Genomic DNA, 20,836 nt, shown 5'->3' with positions numbered 1-20,836 from the left:
AACAAAAGCTTTAAAGAATATTTCTGGGGGGGAAATACAGTATATTTTGCTGAGGCTTGTATCATGCTCTCCAATTATTCCTGACTTTTAACACCTGCATCCATAGCATTGTAACAACTCTGCAGCCTTCCTCAGAGGAAAGAAAAATGTTAAAGTGCAAAAAATTAACTACAGGAAAATCTTATAGTGAAAAGAGAGAGAGAGAGAGAGAGAGAGAGAGAGAATGTGTGTGTGTGTGTGTGTGTGTGTGTAAAATAAATATACACACTCACAAATTTCATTCTTCATCGGAATTAACTACAGTCAGAACTGCAATTTACATGCTGAAGGAATTTGTTACTTTCACTGACAATGATATACCAAGTTTCATTACACCTAGTTTACTATGAGCAGGTTCCATTGTGTTTACTAATAAAAACCCACATACTGTTCTTAGTGTATTTATCTTTAGAATCATAGAAGTGAATACACTGGTTATACACTTTCAGTGACATCAATGTAAGCTTTTTATGCTCTCACTAGTGGGAATGTTATGTCATTATTTAAAGCTATTTTGACTGCAAGTTTGAACACAGAAAATCTGGCCCACACTGAGGAATTGCACTCAAACCCTCAATGAGGTCCCATGCTTTTCACCTGTCAGAAGCTGGGAACACTAGAGAGGTAGTCCTTTCAAACTCTAGGGAAAGTGCTACAAATGCCAGCCAAATGGGAGGCAGATGTAGAAGAAAAAGCAACAAACACATTCTGAAGGGTGCCATCCCTAACTCTCTCTGGCTTGAGGGATATTCAAAGTGATGCAAGTGCCAAAAGTAGTAAAAATCTCAGGAGGGACCCTTCTACCTAAACCCAATCAAGACAAGTAATTCAATTATTAATGTGTATGTCTATTACATAACTAAGTTTAGTAATTTTGTAGTTTATAACAAGTCAAGAGCCCAGTGCAACTAAAGCACTTACATTAGCTACTCACTATACTTCCTGATCAGTTAGAGTGGGCAACAGGTATCTAGCTAGACTCATTTGATGAAACAGTCCTCCAATACATTATGACTTTGCAAGAGAAACATTTGTCCCCCGCCCCCGCAAAAAAAGGGAGGGGCAGGGGGAGTGCGGCTAGAATCTCATGACCCTCGTATGTTTCTTTTTGCAGCTCTGCATAAAGACTTGGATACAAAAGGACCTGCTAGAATGCTGATCAATTTCCCTCTGCAGCCATAAGTATGGGAAGTGTTACAGTTTGGCAGCTACTGCTGCTGCTTACTCTCAGACAAAAAAAGTGCAAAAAAAAGGGGGGAGGGGAGGTGGAAACAGAAAGTATTGAACAGTCAGGAGAAAAAAAACGAACAGGGAAAGAAAAAGGTGAGAAGAAAAAAGAGCAATACAAATGCAACCAGTAAGGTGACGCAAACAAGGATGGGGTGGGAGTAAAACCAAAAGAGAAGGAAGTGGACAAAGAGAACCAGGAAAAGCAGAAATAATGACAGGTCCCCACATTGGTACCACACATCATTTCCCTCCAGGGAGATTTTGGGCACGTAAATTTAGGAGTGAGCTTCCTAAAAGATTACAAGACAATTTTCCACTCACTTCACCTTAAAATACTGTAAATTATATGGGAGAAGGATGCAGTCTCTGCACCGAGAGACTCACAGCTATTTCTTTTATCTGTGGAGTGCTCAGATAACATTTTACCACTTATTCTTTCCCCAGATTCTGGTCAACATGTCAGGAATAGTAAGATGTAAAGTAAAAGCACTATTAATCCACAGTAATATAATAGGCCTGATCACACTCTCATTAAAGTCAAAGCTTTTTTCCCCATTACAAACAATGGGAAACAGGACCAGGCCCAATACCACTGATAAAAGTCAACCAATTGCCATTGCACAAGATTAAAAAGAAATCCCACAGGAGCCATGTTTGTCAGCAAGTGCATATGAATGAAGAGATCTTTTTATGTCATTTAAATGTAGGGCAATTTTTTTTTCAAAATGTGGTAAGATAATGTGAACCAAGATAATTTATATAGTTGTAAATATATAAAATACTATGTATTAACATTTAGTATACACAAACTTACCTTTGCATATTAAATACAAAATGATTTTATACAATTAAAGTCAGACACCATGACATTGGAATAGTAATCGATACAAAACACTGAATGCAGTGCAATGTGTAGGCATTCATATTTTTTGGACAAATATATTCACCACAAGCAGCCTTTTATTTTGACACATGAGCCACACAATTCCACATGAGGATGCCATTGTAGCATTTACAAGTTTAGTAAAGCTAAGGATTTACATAAACATTAAAGGAGTTAGGGGAAGCAGGATGGCATGTGTCCAGTACACTCCAAAAGGGTGTCTGTTTTGTTTTTGGCTAAAGCAAAAGCTTAAAGAACTAAGGGTTCGCAAAGCAGATTCAGCAGACAGTAGCCAGAAACGGTGGGTTTTTTGGCGCATGCTTGGATCAGGTGACAGTACAGACTGAAAACTATGGCAGCTCACTGAAATGGTTACAGAAAGTAATGGCCCTGAATTCTAGGTGAAAGCAAAGGCAAGCATACATAGCACTCCACCACAAGCTTTTCTAGCAAATCTATTAAATAGTTTAGCACGGGTTTTCTAAAACTTTAAGCAAAAGGTTTGCAAAAAATTCTGTTGCTATTAACTGCTCTTTATTGTAAACCAGATATTGTGAATATTTAATTATTAAAGAACACATTTCTATTAATGTTTCAACATTAGCATGATGCCTATATCTAAGTGGAAGCACAAGCATATTGTTTCTAGAGCTGAAAGATTTGAAAAATGATGTACATGAGAAGGTATTCTTCATAGAGACGGTGCAAACTAAATCCTGCTCCAACTGAAAAGTCTAAAACTTACTGTTTTGGAACAAATGCATCACAATTGTGTTATAAAGTTATTATCTTGAACCCCAAATGTTCTTTCCGATCAGTTCCAATTGCAGTCAATTTAGCTTTGGTTCTTTATTTTAGAATTCAAGTTTGGTCTCTATTAGTTTGTATTCAGACACAGGACAAAATCCTGTCCCCATCTCCCTGGATGGAGAGCCCTAGACAGAGCAGAACTGTATAGTTCTACTGTTCTGGGTGGCAACAGGGCCGGCGCTTTCACTAGGCGACCCTAGGTGGTCACCTAGGGCGGCAGGATTTGGGGGGCAGCATTTTGCCATCCTCAGTGCCAATTCGGCAGCGGGGGTCCTTCCGCTCTGCGTCTTCGGGGCGCTTCAGCGGCGGGTCCTTCACTTGCTCCGGGACCCACCGCCGAAGCACCCCGAAGACGCGGAGCGGAAGGACCCCCACCGCCGAATGATCTGAGGAGGAGCGCTGCCACCTAGGGCGGCGAAAACCCTGGTGTCGCTCCTGGATGGCAAGGGGGAGTATATTTCCAGAGCCCAGATGTCTGGGCTCTTCCCTGCATGGGACCCGTATTTCTTTCCAGGGGTTAAATTAGACCAGCTCTCAGAGGCTTAGTGAGCCAGTACTATTTTCTAGGATCTTGCACTGGAGAATTTAAACTTTTTAAAGAAAATTAAGTCTGTAAATCCTTAAATTGCAAATATAGCCATCAAAATATCAGCTGAACGTAAACTGATGCAGAGATGTCTGGGCAGAATCTGCAGACAGCCTGAAGTAATAGCTCTATGAAGTATGAATTGCTGCAGTTAATTTCAACTGTGTGTTAACGCTAAAGTCTAATAATGAAAATTTAGAATGTCAGCATTAAGAAAGGAGAAGAACAAGCCTATTATGAAGATTTTCACAATCTACTGAGAGTGGCATTTCTTGCTGATGTCTCAAAAGAGTGGAGCTTGGGAGAGTAACTATATCTTTCAAAATCAACCTTTGGATCTTTCATTATGCAGATCCACCACCATATACCTTGTGGGGCAGGGACTCAGTAGCAGTGAGGACTACTGTAACCTCAAAATTGTAGAGGTGGACAGAGTGGCTCTCTTCTGCTCTGTAACCTGAACTCCCTTGCCCAAACCTCTCAGAACTTCTTTCTGCCAAATCCTCCTAACTGGGCTTGAGAGTGAAGAGTAGAGGTGTGGGGGAAGAGATCCTGCCTCTAGAGTATGGTCCAGACAAAAGCATGATCACTCCTTTTTCCATTGATGGTAGCAGTTAGCTTATCTGCTGCTCTGGTACTGGAGAGGATTTCCAATACAATGCAATAGTGTATTCTGCAGTGTGCATTTTTGGGAAACAAACGTCTGTTTTGTTTACAGGAACTCTCCTCTGGTCTCCAGCCCAAGAACATCTTAGGGCCCTAGATGCTACTTGAAAGTCAGGCAGCTGCAACAGCCAAGTCAACTTTTCTCCTCCTACAGATGATTAAGAGGTTGCATCTGTTTCTTCCGGATGCAGACCTTGCAACTGCTTTCCATGCCTGTCATCTCAAGTTTAAATTACTGCAATACCTTTACAAGGGGCTAAATCATCCAGAAACTGCAGCAGGTCCAGAATTCACTGGCTCACTTACTGGTATTAAACAGGTTGAATTTTTGTGAACACATTAAACCTGTATTCTGATCTGCACCAGCTGCCTGTTGGTCTCAAGTTTGACGTTAAGATCATGGTATGAACACATAAAACCCTAAAGTGGCCTACAACCAGGCCCTGATCCTGCAAAGATTGATGCACATGCTTCAGTTTTTGCTCTGTGAATAGTCCCATTGACTTCAATGGGGATACTCACCGTGTATTACGTTTTTGTGAAAGCTTTTACAGGATGGGGGCCTAAGATACCACCTCTTGCCCTGCCATAGTTGCATCAGGGAAGGTACCTGCGATGAAATTCCACTGGTATGACAGAGAGGGGATGGATGGCAGGGCATTTTCCATTAGGACCCCAAATCTCTGGAACTTGCTTCCCCTGTTGGTCTGTAAAAGCCCAAGCTTGTTAGTCTTTGGGTGTATGGAAGGCCTATGTTTTCTCTCACAATTATAAGGAGACAAGTGATACACACTGCTGCTGCCCAGACCTATATAAGTCTGATGAGGATTTTGTGAGGAAGTTAATTATTTTTGTTATATTTATGTTGTCGCTAGGTTAATTTATTTGATCTTGAGATAACTGAAGTATGTGTATTTTTAAAAGATTGCCAAGGACACCCAGAGAACTGGGTGTGTGCTCATTTACAGTAGAATAATACAAATATAAATAAGCGAATAAGTTAAATTAGCATTCCTTGAGGTTAGAGATGGTGAATTCTTACTTCACCATCCTCGTTTATTTTAGGGGCTACTGAACAAGAAGGAGATCATCTTCTATCCCTTGTGTGTATTACAATCCCTCTCCCTCTGCTATTTTCTACTATTTAACTTTGTAAATTGTTTTGGGATTCATTCTGTAAGAAAGATGCTATACAAAATAAAGCTGTGTTGACTTAAATTAAATTGGCATAGATACCACTTACTGAAATAGAATCACATTTCCTTTCAATGATTCATATTTTTTCACCTTACTGATCTCTCAAATGGATAACTGACACTCACAGGAAGTAAGAACAATCGTTAGAACAAAAAACAAACTCAGAACAAGGGCTGCACTTGTGAAACTTTGGAACATGCATACAGAAGTACAGCAAGCATTTTAAGAGTGGTAACCATCTACACAAAGAAGTTGGAAGCTTCAGAACAATAGTTCTGAAATTTAATTGGTATATAGTGATTTAGCCCTAAAAGCTAGACTATTAGTAACTCTTTAGAAACAAATCGGGGAAATCCTCTATGCCTTAGGTGAATTACAGCTAATCCCTTTTCACATAAATCAGACTTCAATCATGAATATCCGCCGGACAGCTTGTGTTTAAAATAAAGCACCCAAGCTATTTAACATATTATTCCAAATAAATTATCCCCCATCCTCAATTGAATCATTTAAGTCCATGGGGAGAGAGTACATCACCCACATTTAAATCTTAAATCCTATTCAGCGCCTAGATACTACAGTAATGGGTACTTTTACAAATGTGACAGATTAAGTTAGATAAAATAGTGTTTAGAATAGGAGCCTAGTAGTTCTTACTGGCAGGACTCTGTAGTTCTAATTCCAGTTCTGTTACAGGTTTGCTCTGTGAGTTTCAGCAAATCACTTCTTTGTGCTGCAGTTTGCCCTAAAAAATACCAGTTTACAAAGGTGTTGAAAGGTTTACTAAATATTTGAAATGTGCTTTGAAAACCCTTGAATGGAAGGAATTATAAAAATTCAAGTAATAGTGTGAAGGACAACATTCAACACTTCATTTTTGTTTAATATGTCCCAAATTATTCAGGCAAACAGAACATCAGAAAGTTCTTTATAACATGTAGTACTGTATTAAAAAGATATAGTATGCATAACTGAAAGTGCACCTACCTAATATATTTATTCCCAGACAAAAAAACATTAAAATAGAATTTGTTGAGAATAAGTAATACTAATCTTTGGGTAAAATACATTATAGGGATGTTGTAATTATTCTGAAAACCAGCTATTATAAACCTAGAAAATTCAGAATTAAGGGCAATATCATATTTACAATTATTATCAAGGTATTTTTAGTATTTGTGGTCCCAGATCAGGTAAAAGTGATTTTTAAAGACACAGGTGTTTTTTTTAAATATATGTATATTTCTTCTCAGGAATTTTTGATTTTTGGTCAGGAATTTCCTACATTTAAAAAAAAAAATTATTAAAAATTCCAGTATAAAAACTACACAAGAAACCCAAAGAGAATGCCCTCATGCAATATTTCTAATGAGCTGAAGATAAGTAGTATCACCCTTACATTTTTGTTTGTTTGTTTGTTGTTTTAAATTTTAAGGGCAGATTCACTAACACAGTGACTCAACCTTTCCAGCCTGCTGTTCCCCTTTCAGGAGTCTGATTTGTCTTGCGTACCCCAAGTTTCCCCTCACTTAAAAACTACTTGCTTATAAAATCAAACATAAAAATACAAAAGTGTCATAGCACACTATTACTGAGAAATTGCTTACTTTCTCATGTTTGCTATATAATTATAAAATAGATTAACTGGAATATAAATATTGTACTTACATTTCAGTGTATATAGTATATAGAGCAGTATAAACAAGTCATTGTCTATATGAAATTTTAATCTGAACTGACTTTGATAGTGTTTTTATGTAGCTTGTTGTAAAACGAGGCAAATAGCTAGATAAGTTGATGTACCCCTGAAACACCTCTGCATACATCCAGGGGAACACATACTCCTGGTTGAGAACCACTGCACTAGTACACCAATGCAGTGCAAAGCAGTCAGAACCCACCAACCATTTAAGATGGGTTTACTTTTGCTTTGCATTATCAGAGTAGCACAAAGCAGCCAAATCACAGTTGTGAATCTGGCTTTGAAATTCACCGACTGGTTTAGAGAACTGTTAGTAACACCGATGCTATGTGAAGATGGAGCAGGGAAAGCTCAGTTTCTTGAGTCCCAAGCTTTACAGGAACCTCCTGTGCTCTTAGTTCAGTTCCCTCAGCAGTGTTGTCTCAAACATAGAGCAACTCCAGCAGCAGTGCCACAGAGAGCTTTTTAAGCCAAATATCCATGTTAGTACGCAATCATGGAATCTTTAGAGCACAGCAACAGGCCAAGTAAATCTATCCATTGAGAACTCCTGACACATGTGGCTAGTATTTCTCATACCATTGAGTCATTACAACAAATGAATTGCTACAAGCAAATCAGGTGTAGAGGAAGCATGATAATTAGCTTAGTTATCGCTGATGACACAATGGCCCCGATTAAGGCACCTGAGCTGCTGAACTGACCCGGTCTATATCCTACATAATCATAGCAATTAGATACAACCATCATTAATAACTTAGTTGAATTATAACCTAATTTCTTCAAATATAATTCATACACAAAAAAGTTTGAGAGTCTGTGTTATTCAATTGTTATTCTCATTTAGGACTGACAAAAGACTGACAGATGTCTAATTTCTTAAAGCTCCCAGTTTAATCAATTTTAACTCAAACTAAATAATTGATTTACTTGTAAATTCCCAGAAAATTAATTCTGTATTGAAGGAGTAAGTGCTGTATACTTGTGGAGCATACAATATATTTTTCATACAAAACAAAGAAGTTGATTCTCTGTGTTAAGTGTAAAACAGAACTCAGCTTAAGCAATTAGCATCTCCATAATTTCTGCACTTTCTAATAGGTATGTGTATACTTATAAAAAGGACTGAGTTTAAGAGCAGGCAAGTATGAAATATGGAGCTATAGTTCTATTAAGGGGTTCTAGAACTTATCATGGAGGTTGCAAGTATCATAACCTAAAATAAAATTATAAAACTTAAATTCAAAATTTGGCCTCTGGGTTCATCCCTGATTGGGCTGCCTAATGACTGACTCTCTCTCCAGCCTGAAACTCTAAATGGTTTCTATTACTGCCTTACCCCAACTCCACAGTCTAACAGCACACACTGCACGTGCTCCTTGAATGCCACTTAAGCAGTTTTTGACCAGATGCTTAGATACCAAAGTGACAGACACCTTCTAAATACTTAAAATAGGTGGTGGTTTTTATTGGTCATTGGTGTGACATCACAGCTGTGAACTAACCTACATTAACTTTAGAATTCTAAGCAGAATGTTCCAAATATCAAGGGGAAGACGACAGTTTGACTGCTGGCACTGAAAAAAAGACTGCCCTTAAGGCTCAACAGTTCATACATCAGCAACACACTACAAATTACAAAAGATGTTCTATCATGGCATTATACAACCAGGAATCACCTGGACAGAACAAAGTATGATTTAGTCTGTTTGGAAGTCATAAGTAATACAAACAAATTCAAAGGGATAGTTCTCATCAGCTGGCAACAGTTCAAGTAAATAATCTGTTTACAACATTACCAGCTCTAACACAGGCAAGCAGTCTGCTACTAAAATAATCCTACATTATCTACATACTGAGAGTTTGACAGTAACCAGCATTAGCTAGAATAAACCAGTTACGGTTACCTATTTTAAAACAATCTAGCCCCAGTAATCCCAGCAATGCAGACATGAATAGATAATCTTCTAATTTAGAGTTCAAGGAGACTGCTACAGGGTGTGATTGCAACAGTACTGAAGATATAGACCCTCACCGAGATAAACAAGTAACAATTTAAAAAAGAGCACTGAAAGTATGTTTCGTATATACACACTTTTAAAATTAAACTTTCTGCTGATTAGAATAGCCCTTGCAGGTTTAAGACAGAAATGTTACAATATTTTATTATTTATTATTTGTAGCAATGAATGTCAAGAATGGCAATGATAACTGAATGACCAGCATGTAATTTTTAAACGTTTACATTTGCAAAGTTAAAAAAGCCAAAAACATTTGTTCTCAGTGGACCAGGTCCAAATTAAGTGCCAGACTTAAATATTTAGCTCTTTTCTCATTTTTTCCAGACTTTCAGTTATTAACTTGATACTACTGAAGGCCCCACACCTCTGCATCAGGATCCTCTAGCACAAATCTCCACAATGAAGTCAGGGGGACTCCAGAAGGGCACAGGAGTAGTGGATCTCAGTATAATATCAGGGACAAAGTTTGCAACTGTTGCTTTGGAGCACAACTAGTTACTGAAGAAAGATACCTAATTTATCATATACCTATTGTTTTATCATCCAGGCACAATGAATAGTATAATTTAAAAACACCTTCAAATGACAGCATTACCTTAAAATAGAGCCATCTCTGTTAAAAGATAAAGCCTGTCCTCTACTCTCCATATTATTTAAGTGTATTTAGTATATAAACAGTATAGTAAAACCAACTATATACAAGCTCTGTCTAAAAGATTAAACAAACCCAACTAAGTGCACACCTTAAAAATGAACACTGACCAAGTATTTCAATATCTAATAACCAGAGACCGACAGAAATGTAGGTCTGGAAGGGACCTCAATAGGTCCTCTAATCCAGTCCTCTATACTGAGGGTATGTCTTCACTACCGGTCAGATCGGCAGGCAGCGATCGATCCAGCGGGGATCGATTTATCGCATCTAGTCTAGACGCAATAAATCGACCCCCGAGCGCTCTCCTGTCGATTCTTATACTCCAGCTTGGCGAGAGGCGCAGGCAGAGTCGATGGGGGAGCGGCAGCAGTCGATTCACCACAGTGAAGACACCACAGTAAGTCAATCTAAGTATGTGGACTTCAGCTACGTTATTCACATAGCTGAAGTTGCATAACTTAGATCGATCCCCCCCGTGTAGACCAGACCTGAGGCAGGATTAAATATTATAGATCATCCCTGACAGGCATTTGTCTAACCTATTCTTAAAAACCTCCAATGATGGACATTCCACAACCTCCTTAGGTAATTTGTTCCAGTGCTTAACTATCCTTTCAATTAGGAAGTTTTTCCTAATGTCTAGCCTAAATCTCCACTTTGCAATTTAAGACCATTACTTCTTGTCCTGTCCTAGATGGATAAGGAGAACCATTTATCACCCTCTTCCTCAAAACTTTTTACCTACCTGAAGACTGTTATCATGTCTACCCTCCATCTTCTCTTCTCCAGATTAAACAAACCCAATTTTTTTCAATTTTTCCTCATAGGTCATGTTTTCTAGACCTTTTTTTCATTTTTATTGCTCTCCTCTGGACTTTCTCCAATTTGTCCACATCTTTCCCAAAGTGTGGTCCTCAGAACTGGACAGAGTACTCCAGTTTACTCCAGTTGAGGCCTTATCAGTGCTGAGTAAAGTAGAAAATTATTTCTCATGTCTTGCTTCCAATACTCCTGCTAATACACCCCAGAATGTTTGCTTTTTTTGCAACAAGATTACATTGTTAATTCATATTTAGTTTGTGATACACTATAACTCTCTGATCTTTTTCTGCAGTACTCCTTCCTAGGCAATCATTTCCCATTTTGTATTTGTGCATTTGATTATTTCTTCCTAAGTGTAGTCCTCTGCATCTGTCCTTATTGAATTTCATCCTATTTATTTCAGACCATTTCTCCAATTTGTCAAGATCATTTTGAATTCTAATCCTGTCCTCCAAAGAGTCTGCAACACTGTCCAGCTTGGTATCATCTGCAAACTTTGTAAGCACACTCTCTATGCTATTATCCAAATCATTTATGAAGATATTGAATAGAACCAGACCCTAGACAGATCCTTGTGGGACTCCACTTGATATACTCTTTCAGCTTGACTGTGAATCACTGATAACTACTGAGTATGGTTTTCCAATGAGAAATTCATCCTCCTATTGTAGGTTTATCTAGGCTATATTTCCCTTGTTTGCTTATAAGGTCACGAGACAGTATCACATGAGACAGCCTTACTAAAGTCAAGATAGCTCTCTTCTACTGCTTCCCCCAATCCACAGGGCTTGTTACCCTGTTGGTTTGATATAACGAATGGGTTTGGGACAGGAATCAGAAACATGCAATCCTAAAACTATTTTATGAAGACTATACATAGAATTGCAAACACAGAGAGACTCAACTTCTCATACTGACACCAATACAGAGTAGGGACTCTAAAAATCTTATATAGAAAGAACACTATACACAGTAGTCAGCAAGAAAGAGGCAACTTATGTCAGCACACAGCTACAGAAATAAGATGGATTTGTTCACAAGTGTACCTCTACACTTCCTAAGCATGTTTAAATTCCTGATGCTTTTACACATTATGTTCACAAAGACTTCACAATCACAGCTGTTGGTGCCACAGTATGCTCTTGTATAAAAAAGGCAAGGATCCCTACTCTAAATGTCCAAATCTAATGCCCAGTGAAGTTAATGGAAGCATTTCCATTGACTTCAATGAGAGTTGGATCAGGCCCTAAGTGAGTATATATTAACAAGCTAACTATCTTTTGCAGTTCTTTAAAAACACTGAATAAAGTACTACTGCATAAAGTCAGAGTTACATTGTTTAGTGGAGTCAACCACAATTCTATTCAAGAGACAAGGAATACAACCCTGAATAGCTACATTATCTCTAGAAAAATTAAAGGTAGGACATAAAAAATTTAAGATAAATCTGGAGTGGAAATTACATTGCACAGTGCATTATAAATATTTGTTTTAAAAGAAAATCGAGATTAAGCAGAAAAACAGCAGATAGAAAAACAAGTGGAAGGAAAATCTGTTATGTCTAATAGATTGGAAAAATTATTCAAGGATCGTTAATGTTTACAGAGTCATTTCTGTAACGCTGCCAAGGTCAGTAAGACCTTGGGTTATCTGTCATCTCAGTTCTAGTTGCATAAGTAAACTGCCTGTGGGTAGTTTTAACTACATATTTAGCTACACTTTCCTGAAAGTTTTCTAAGGTTTATATTCAATGATTTCTTCTGGGCCCATTCTAGTTCTTTTCTAATTGTCCTTTTGAGACTTGCACATATTTCCACCATTGCCCCATCATCCTCTATCATCTTAGGTCTGATCCAATACCCAATGAAGTCAATGAGGGAATTCACATGGACTTCAGTAGGCTTTGATCAGGCCCCATATTTCCAAACCTAAAGAGTCCATGTGTACGAATAATGATTTTATGTAATAATGGGAAAGCAGTGATCTGTCACTTTTCCATTTAATTATGCAAACACAAACTGTGATCTTTGTCATAATGGTGCAACTACACTGACTTAATAGAGTTTTGTTGGTGCACTGAAAAGAGAATTTGACCCCCAAAGAATTTATGCAAAGCTTTAACTTAAGGAGAGTTTTAAAATCAGTGTACTTGGCTCATAACAGAATCACTTTAAGCAGAGATTAAAACTAAATAAATTGTCTCTTTTTTAAGTCACTGTTTACTGAATTATAAATCTTGAATCTAAACATACAATGAAACAAAAGAAATAACTAACATCTGCCAGATAATCTAGCCACTGAGTCAAAATTATCTGTAAGGAAAGTAATGAAGATTTCCAAAAAAATAATCTCATTAATTTCAGGGTACATCTGATGTACAAATAAACATTGAAACAACATTGTCATTAGCCATAAAAATGAAAGGGAGATTCAACCCTCCAAAACATGTCTGTAGAAAATTATCATTTTTATTTAATATTATAAAAAGGTTAAAACCCACCAATTTTACTAACTAATTTTGGACAGCCAAAGGTCCATTTAGGTGTAGAAAGGATTCTTACTCCAGTCACATAACCCTCTGACAGCTGCCTTAACTCTGAATAGTCACACCAGCACACACAAATATTACAGCTCAAATCAGAGATTTTAAAGGAAAAGGGTACAAGTGCTCACACTTAAAATCTTGCTGTTTCTACATGTTCTGATGTTTGACAGCTATGAACATGCTATGCCATTTTCTATTGTACTGAATTTTCCATTGTCACCTTTGAACACCAGATGGCAACATGAAATGCAATTCACATGTACAATACAAATTTGATTACTGTGAAAAAAAACCTCTGTTTATGTGTTTAGTTACTGTAGCTATGGGATCAAAACCCAGTCAAGTTATCTCCCCATCACCTCAAATACAAAACTAGACTTCTGGAGGATTTTCAAACATCAAAAATAAGTTTATAAAGAGGTGTTTTGGGGCTATGAAGATAGGGGATCCCCAGGCTTTTTCCTAACACTATTTTCTCCTTTTGTCTGTCTTTCAGGTCACTGGAGTTAAGGAGATTCTGTTGGAGCAGTTCCTGACAGGGAAGATGAAATGTGTGTAATAAGTGTGTTAACAAACAAATAAAAACAAAACAAACAAAAATGTGCATATTAAAACTATATATAATTTAGTACATGGAAAGTGGTTTCTAATCAACAACTTCCTTTCACTTGATGATGACTCTTCTCTCTTCTCATTCAGTTTGGCCTCAGTACTGCCTTTGACATGATCAACTCAGCCCACTGGATCTGCACAAGTGTCTTAGATTCCGTCCTGTCATAGTTCTGCTCCTACAGTACCTAACTGTTTTTTTTCCATTATCTGGTGGTGCTTCCTCTACTCTACCAAGTTCTTCCTCTTCTTCTATGGAGCCTCTCAAAGCGGATTCATTAATTTGGAAATATTACAGGTCCACTGACATCTACAGGCAAGACTGTACTATTTACGCACAGCCCATAATAAGGAATGGCATGGAGCTGCACTGCCCTAAGCATAGCAAGAGGAGGTAAAATGTTTCCCTCAAGCTCCCAGATGCTCAGAGGCTGCTTGCTCACCACTACATCCTTTGGCAAGCTCTGCTGGCCAGTATGTGAGATGGAAAAGCCATGGCTTTGCCTCCAGAAGAATATGAAAGGAGTAGTCCCTACAACTTCCCCCAGCACAGGGACTGGTATTCGACCTGGCCCTTATGAAGGCCACTCTTCCTCGCACTATGCGCCCATATATGGATCTGGCAGAATCTGGGCCCAAGGTTACAAAAGAATAAGACTTTTTAGTAAATGAAAACCAAACAATTACCATCAGGGATGTCAGCTTGACATGTTTACAAAACAAGACTAATGAGCCAACACACATTGGACTCCTCCCCTACCCTTTACTTTCTAAGTAGTAAGTTTGTCCTCAAAGTCTCTTCTTTTACTTCTCTTTTGAGCAAACATATTCATCCAATATCTGAAGTCTTTGGAAGAAGTGCTGGATCAGGCTAGAAGTGGTTGTGTAGACAAGAATCCACCCCCTTCTTTCAAAAAACTTTGTTTATGATTTGATTTCAACTGTCACATTAAATTAAAAGCCACTAAAATCAACTGAACAACAACTTTTCAGGTTGATATTAAATAATTCTAGCAGTACTATTTTATAATAAAACATTGTTTTGCATTTTGATAATGTATGGAAAACCTTTTTAAAGAATATTATGACAATTAGACATTGATTTATTTGGTGGCTAAACAGATTTAAATTTGAAAAATTAACCTAATTAATGATCCAAAACATTTCTAAGAACTTCACTGAGCTGCCATAATTTCTGTCAGCATATGTAGTACTGAATGACTAATAAAATACCTGAATTGAAACTATTCCAGTCTAGCAGTTTGTATGATCTTGTGTTACCCATAATTCCGACAAAGGCTGAGTTCAAAACAGCAAATTAGTAGATCAGTTATAGGAGCAGAATAGTGAAAAAAAACACTACCAACAAGAACACAATTGACAACACCACTCCACAGGAACTGGAAAGACACAGACAGCAGAGTTAATAAGAGGTTGAAATAGAAAGGGAAGAAAGTAAGGAGCATGCTATAGCACTCGGCATGATCAAGTGTACAGTATATAGCAATTACCAGGTTTTTTTTTCCTGTTTTGTTTTCAAACAACCACTTGAAATGTTCTTTCCTTTTCTACATTTTCCTGTTTATTTACTTGGCAGCTTATGTGTTTCCTTTGCGAGGAATTGAATCAAATTATTATTTGACTCAAAAGCTGATTAAGATAGCTCCGACACCAGTTACTGGGGTTTCCAAATTGTTTCTCTCTCTCTCTTAGGCATGATACTGAATTTGATGGATCGTGAATCCTACATTCACTTGTCAGAAGCAATCAAAGTTCTTCAGCAGATGCTGCTAGAGCCATTTTTGTGTGCAAACAGAAACTATTTAATCAGCATATGCATCTACCATCAGTTTTTCTCCTGCTTTCAGGCAGTCTGTTATCAAATGTTAGTCAGTAAAAAAGAAATGTGCATAGTGCAAGATGTTATTTCAGAAAATATCAGAATATAGTTGATATCTTTCCCATTCCTTCTAAGAATGTTTTTTGCTCTGATGCAGGCTTATAAGTAACACACACAAGTTTTTATAAAGAGAATACTATACCGATAATTTATTACACTGTAAAATAATCAAGGATTTATTAGTATCACATTTAAGGTAAGTATGTAAAGCCCCAAGCTAACTGCAAGTCAGGAGAGTTGAGGCCATACATAAATTGAGTATATTTATCCTGTAATGCATTAGGATATTTCTTTTCATCTTCTAACTATTGCATACATAGGAATAAAACAAAACCTTAGACGATTACAGGCAGAGAAAAGAAAATGTGTGTACTTAGTCACTTCAAAAACCCCTCAAAAATAGTTTTCTTACATTTATGTGACTCGTGAATTTTGTTTCACATTCTCTGTTCAAGTTATTGGTTTAAGACTCAATAAAATGTAAGTTATCTAGACCCGTTTGCAGAAATCACAGATAGTGTGGGAAGTCAAGGACAGGTAAAAGATTAAAAAAAATAATAATAATAAAGAGACTGATGCCTGAAAAAGATGCATTTGCAAAAATTTTAAAAGCTAATTACTCCTGGCTAGTGAACGCAAAACCACAGTAGATGCTATTTTTCTTTAATCTGCCTCTGTTTCAGGGGAACTGACCAACTCAAATCTTTTATTTTTAAGCATATTTTCCATTTGATTCAGTGAATAATACCAAGATGAAGTACTAACAGCCAAGAGCTGCTTAACTCTGATGCCAGAAATAGAGCATGCAAAATGCATTAGCGTTGGAGTTTCCAAGGAAAAATTATCTACAGAAAATTACTTTAAGGTTTTCACTTGTTGCAAAATAAAAAGTTGTTTCTGTTTATATCACTTAAGAGTCAAAAACACTGGATGAGCTAAACTGTGGGCAATCTTTCAAGTTTTTAAAAACTGCTGGAAATTAAACAAAGTTTAAAGTTAACATGAAGGATTTCATCTGCTTTCATGGCTTTCACATAAAACATTTCATTTCAGAATTGCATCAAAGTTAACATTAAACCTTGGCCAAAAATTAACCCACAGCTTCAAAATCCAAAGGCATTAATTCTGATTCTACTTTATTAGGTTCAGTCCCTTACTGCTTCATTACACCAAAAACATTAAGAAAAAATTGCTGAAGAGTTTCTCACTAAAAATCTTTTCCCCACATGACTAATATTTTTTAAATTCTCATTCTTATCTGGAAAACTACAATGTTGTTTTAGTATATATTTTTTTTTATTAAAAAAAAAAAAAATCCAGAAATCCAAGTGAGACATGACTGAAAAAAAGATTTCTTTAGTGAACATACCAGGATTGTGGATGCGGTCCAAAAGCTTCACAGAGCGTGCACTGACCACACCACCAACATGGACAAGGAAGCCAGGTGGAAAGGCCGTCAAGGTAAAAAAGGGAAATTCCTGTTAGGATTAAAAATATAAACAGCAGGTGACCATCTGTAAAACATTGCTGTCTGTCAATCAACATGCAGGAATTTATTATGCTCCTTGAAATACAGGCAAAGCATTAACATTAGGCAAAACACTTATTTTAAGCTTATAAGCTTTATGCACTATATCACTTGTATGCCATTCAAGTATCCAACATAATGTGGTATTAGCAAAAGTATTCTAAGCAGTAAAATTACTTTTCCCCCATAGATTTGCATTCGGATATGGATATTAATTAACAACCCAAATCTTATTAAAATGTCGACTTTACAAAGCCTACATTAGCTTTTTTTTTCCTTTAAAGGTACACTAAAAGAGTGAAATAAAAATGTTATTTATTTTCTGAAGTGATGAGGCTTAGTATTTAACTTACTTATGCCTCTGCACTTTTTAGTGCTGGTTACTACAACTGAGAGTAGTTTGGTATCCAAATTTTGAGTGGAACTGATTTTTGCTCCTGCAAGCATGAAGAGAACTTTATTAGATAAAGTGCATCTAACACAAATGCCAACGGAGACTGGTCTGACAGCACCAATGGCTCTGGATAAAACAAAAATTATTCACGTCTTTAGAATAAAAGTGAAAGATTTTGAAGTACAATTATTAGACCATTCTTTACTAGATTAAGAAATAGTCACTATCACCAATCATTCTAAATTCTTTTCCTTAGACACATTTTTTACTATCTGCAGCAAAAATGAGAAAGCAATACTCCTCCATGTCCAGACCACCTACTCAAGACAGTCTCTGTGAGAAACAAGGCTAAGGGCTTGACATAGTTTTTCACAATGTATGTGCTGTGAAATAAATTCCTCACATTCAAATGAGATGGGCCCAAGATGGACAGATTTAATTTTATAATTATAGACATACATACTGAAATATAGCATACTTATGGGGGAAAGGAGATGGTTTTCCATCTGCCAATTCTACAAACAGAGAGGCAAGAAAATAATGAGTCATGCAACAATGGTTATTTTATACAGTTTTCATGGCTGATTAAGTGTTAAAAAGAATATTGTAATTTTAAAGTGATTGCCTAAATTAAGCATTCCACTCAGATTCTAGTCAACTGACAAAGGGCAGCTTAAACAGAGACTATCAAATCTCCCGAGGCAATGAGTGGCATTAAAAAAAAAAAAGATTAAGACTCAAACCCTGGAGTCACCCTAGGGTATCGCTGAAAATCAAAAATATTGCATTTCTGTTGTATGGAGGCATTAGAAAGCAGAGAGATTACAAAGAGTGACTCTGCAGCCATATACAGCTGCTTGTAGACAAGCCAGAGGACTGGTCAGGGTACAGACAGTGGGATTGGAACCTGCCAGGATCCAGTGGATTACAATAGTTTGTAGAGGGAGGAGCCAGGCAGCCACTACTACAACACAGTGTGTGCAGATGCTCCATACAGAGCCCTGTAGGCTACAAGGGGGAAGATTCCAGGCCATCAATATCTTTCTAGTGCCCTCACAAATCTCTTTTGCTCTGGCTTTACACAAGGACTGGAATGTGAACCTTTGAAAAGTATATTGATATTTATTTTCTCCCACATAATTCCATATCAATCTATATAATATTATCTCTTAATAATTTTATGTTGATAACTGACAGTTTTGCTCAGTTAAACTTTACTGGTTTTAAACACTAAAGATGCTAAGTAACTAAACTGGCAGAAGAGCTTTTCTATTGAGGAATGGACATGGTATTTTAAAACATTTCTATTTTATATGCATTTTAAAGGGTTTTTTAAAATAAATTTAAGGCCATACTATGTTTAGGTTATATTAATACAGTAAACTATAAACACCAAAAGAGATTATGCTTACCCACCACTGAAAAACAAGCAGACCTTAATTATTATGCTTTTATCCATCTGGAAATGTATAAATTACTTCTGTCTTTTTTTTTTTATTCCTTTTGATAACGTTATTTATTAAAGATAATGTTTAGTTTAGTTACAGTCTCCTGACATTTATTCTGCAGGGATAATCCATAACAACATATTATTAAAACAAAATGGTACGTCCACTAGTCACTTGTAAATTTAAATTAAAAAAAAAAAATCAGGAATATTTTTAGTCAATGTATGTTATTTATGTCCCCAATCGTCAAGATACCTAAGCATGTGCTGAAGTGTCTACTCGGGTTCTGCAAATTCTGTATGTGCTTAGGTATCCTGCTGAACTGAGGACTATATCCTGTCAGATTAATTCTAGACACCTAAACAAACCTATGTAACTGCATCCAGGAACCCTCAGTGTTCTCAAGTGCTCTTATTTTCCTAAGAGTGATGTCTCATTCAGCTCTTATAAAACTGAGGAAGTTTCATCTTATTTGTGAGATAAACAACTTGGAGTGCCCCTTGCCAATTGTTTTACCCATACCACATACTGTATGTATTAGTTTGTATAATACTGCAAAATTTTGAATGTATATTTTTCACAGTACAACCCGGTCAAATATGGATCCCATAGTAACCAATGTTTTATAATATTTCAATAGTTCTTTCCTCTGTTATTTGACAGCTGACAATGGACTACCCATAAAACAGTGCCCAAAAAACCCTAACAAATATCTGCCATATTTAGGAACACCAAAGAACTGTAATTTATTTCACAAACGAACTAGCTAACCAACTGAGAATACTGATCATTTTGCCAATACTACTTCACACTATCATTGTATTACCTCTTATGCTATGTCTACATTAGGAACTAGGGGCATGATTCCCCTGCTTGTGTACACACACTCGCGCAAACTAAGTGAGAGCTAGCATAAGTACAAATAGCAGTATAGCTGCGGTAGCACGGGTAGCAGTAAATCCACCTGAAACCAGCAGGCATGTATTTTGCACAGAACAGCATAGATACTGGAGGAATACTGGCACTGGTTGAAAGCAATAACTGCTTCTAGACAGTTACTTTAAAACTGCCACTCCTGGTCAATTTGATGAGCTTGCAATAAGCTCTTCATTCATACTTATGTATCACATACTACTTCTACAATGTCTATAAAATGTAAGAGTGAGTGCATATGTACATGTGTGTGTGTTTCCAATCATTTATTTAAGTGTGTATGTGTAAGTACATATAAAACACAAAATACAAAATAATGAAAATATACTAGGACGACAGATCTCTAACCGTGCTCCATGGAGACCATCTTATTTGAAAACGAAGCAGTGGTGATAGAGGGTTCAGAGAAGTGATCCACAGAATGAAGAAGTTGGAGAACCATTGCACTAGCCTAAGCTATAATCATTAGGATTGCACAAGTGAAACTGAGAGCAGCATTTAGCTCCCTTTGTAAGAAATGTGGGCTTAATCCTGCACCATTAAAGTCATCTGGAGTTTGTCCACTGAGAAGGACGGCAAGAGGATCAGACACTTGTACAAAAATATGTACAAAGTATATACATTTGTACATAAAACTGTGTTACAGTTGCAAATACTGTGAATATACATCCTGTCACTAAAAACATAATATAAAAATTAATATATGTGTATATAGAGAGGATAATACAAGACAGCTATATATTTTCACAGCAGAATTGTTATCAAGATTATCCTTCCATCAAAATCTTTGCTGTTTCGAAGTTCAGGTTACTTGAGTAAAAAACCCAACAATATGATCCCTAAAAAAACCCTGGAAATGTCCAGATTA

The 20,836-nt window shown here is 36.8% G+C and overlaps 1 protein-coding gene across 45 annotated transcripts in view; it reads right to left on the bottom strand.

The window, feature by feature from the left end:
• C2CD5 (C2 calcium dependent domain containing 5) overlaps positions 1-20,836 on the bottom strand; it is a 107,425-nt gene that overhangs the window by 44,324 nt on the left and 42,265 nt on the right. For 29 of the 45 annotated variants that reach the window (XM_065568531.1, XM_042848777.2, XM_065568563.1 and 26 more), the window contains one exon: positions 17,035-17,143. In XM_065568531.1, the coding sequence (XP_065424603.1) occupies positions 17,035-17,143 (109 nt within the window). Of the gene's footprint in view, positions 1-14,998; positions 15,065-17,034; positions 17,144-20,836 lie in introns of all 45 variants that reach the window. The other 16 variants (XR_010592894.1, XM_008165635.4, XM_042848791.2 and 13 more) reach the window with 1 other exon arrangement.

Source organism: Chrysemys picta, chromosome 1, assembly GCF_011386835.1.
Source record: "Chrysemys picta bellii isolate R12L10 chromosome 1, ASM1138683v2, whole genome shotgun sequence".
Lineage (NCBI taxonomy): Eukaryota > Metazoa > Chordata > Testudines > Emydidae > Chrysemys > Chrysemys picta.
This window is presented reverse-complemented; position numbering and strand designations above follow the sequence as displayed.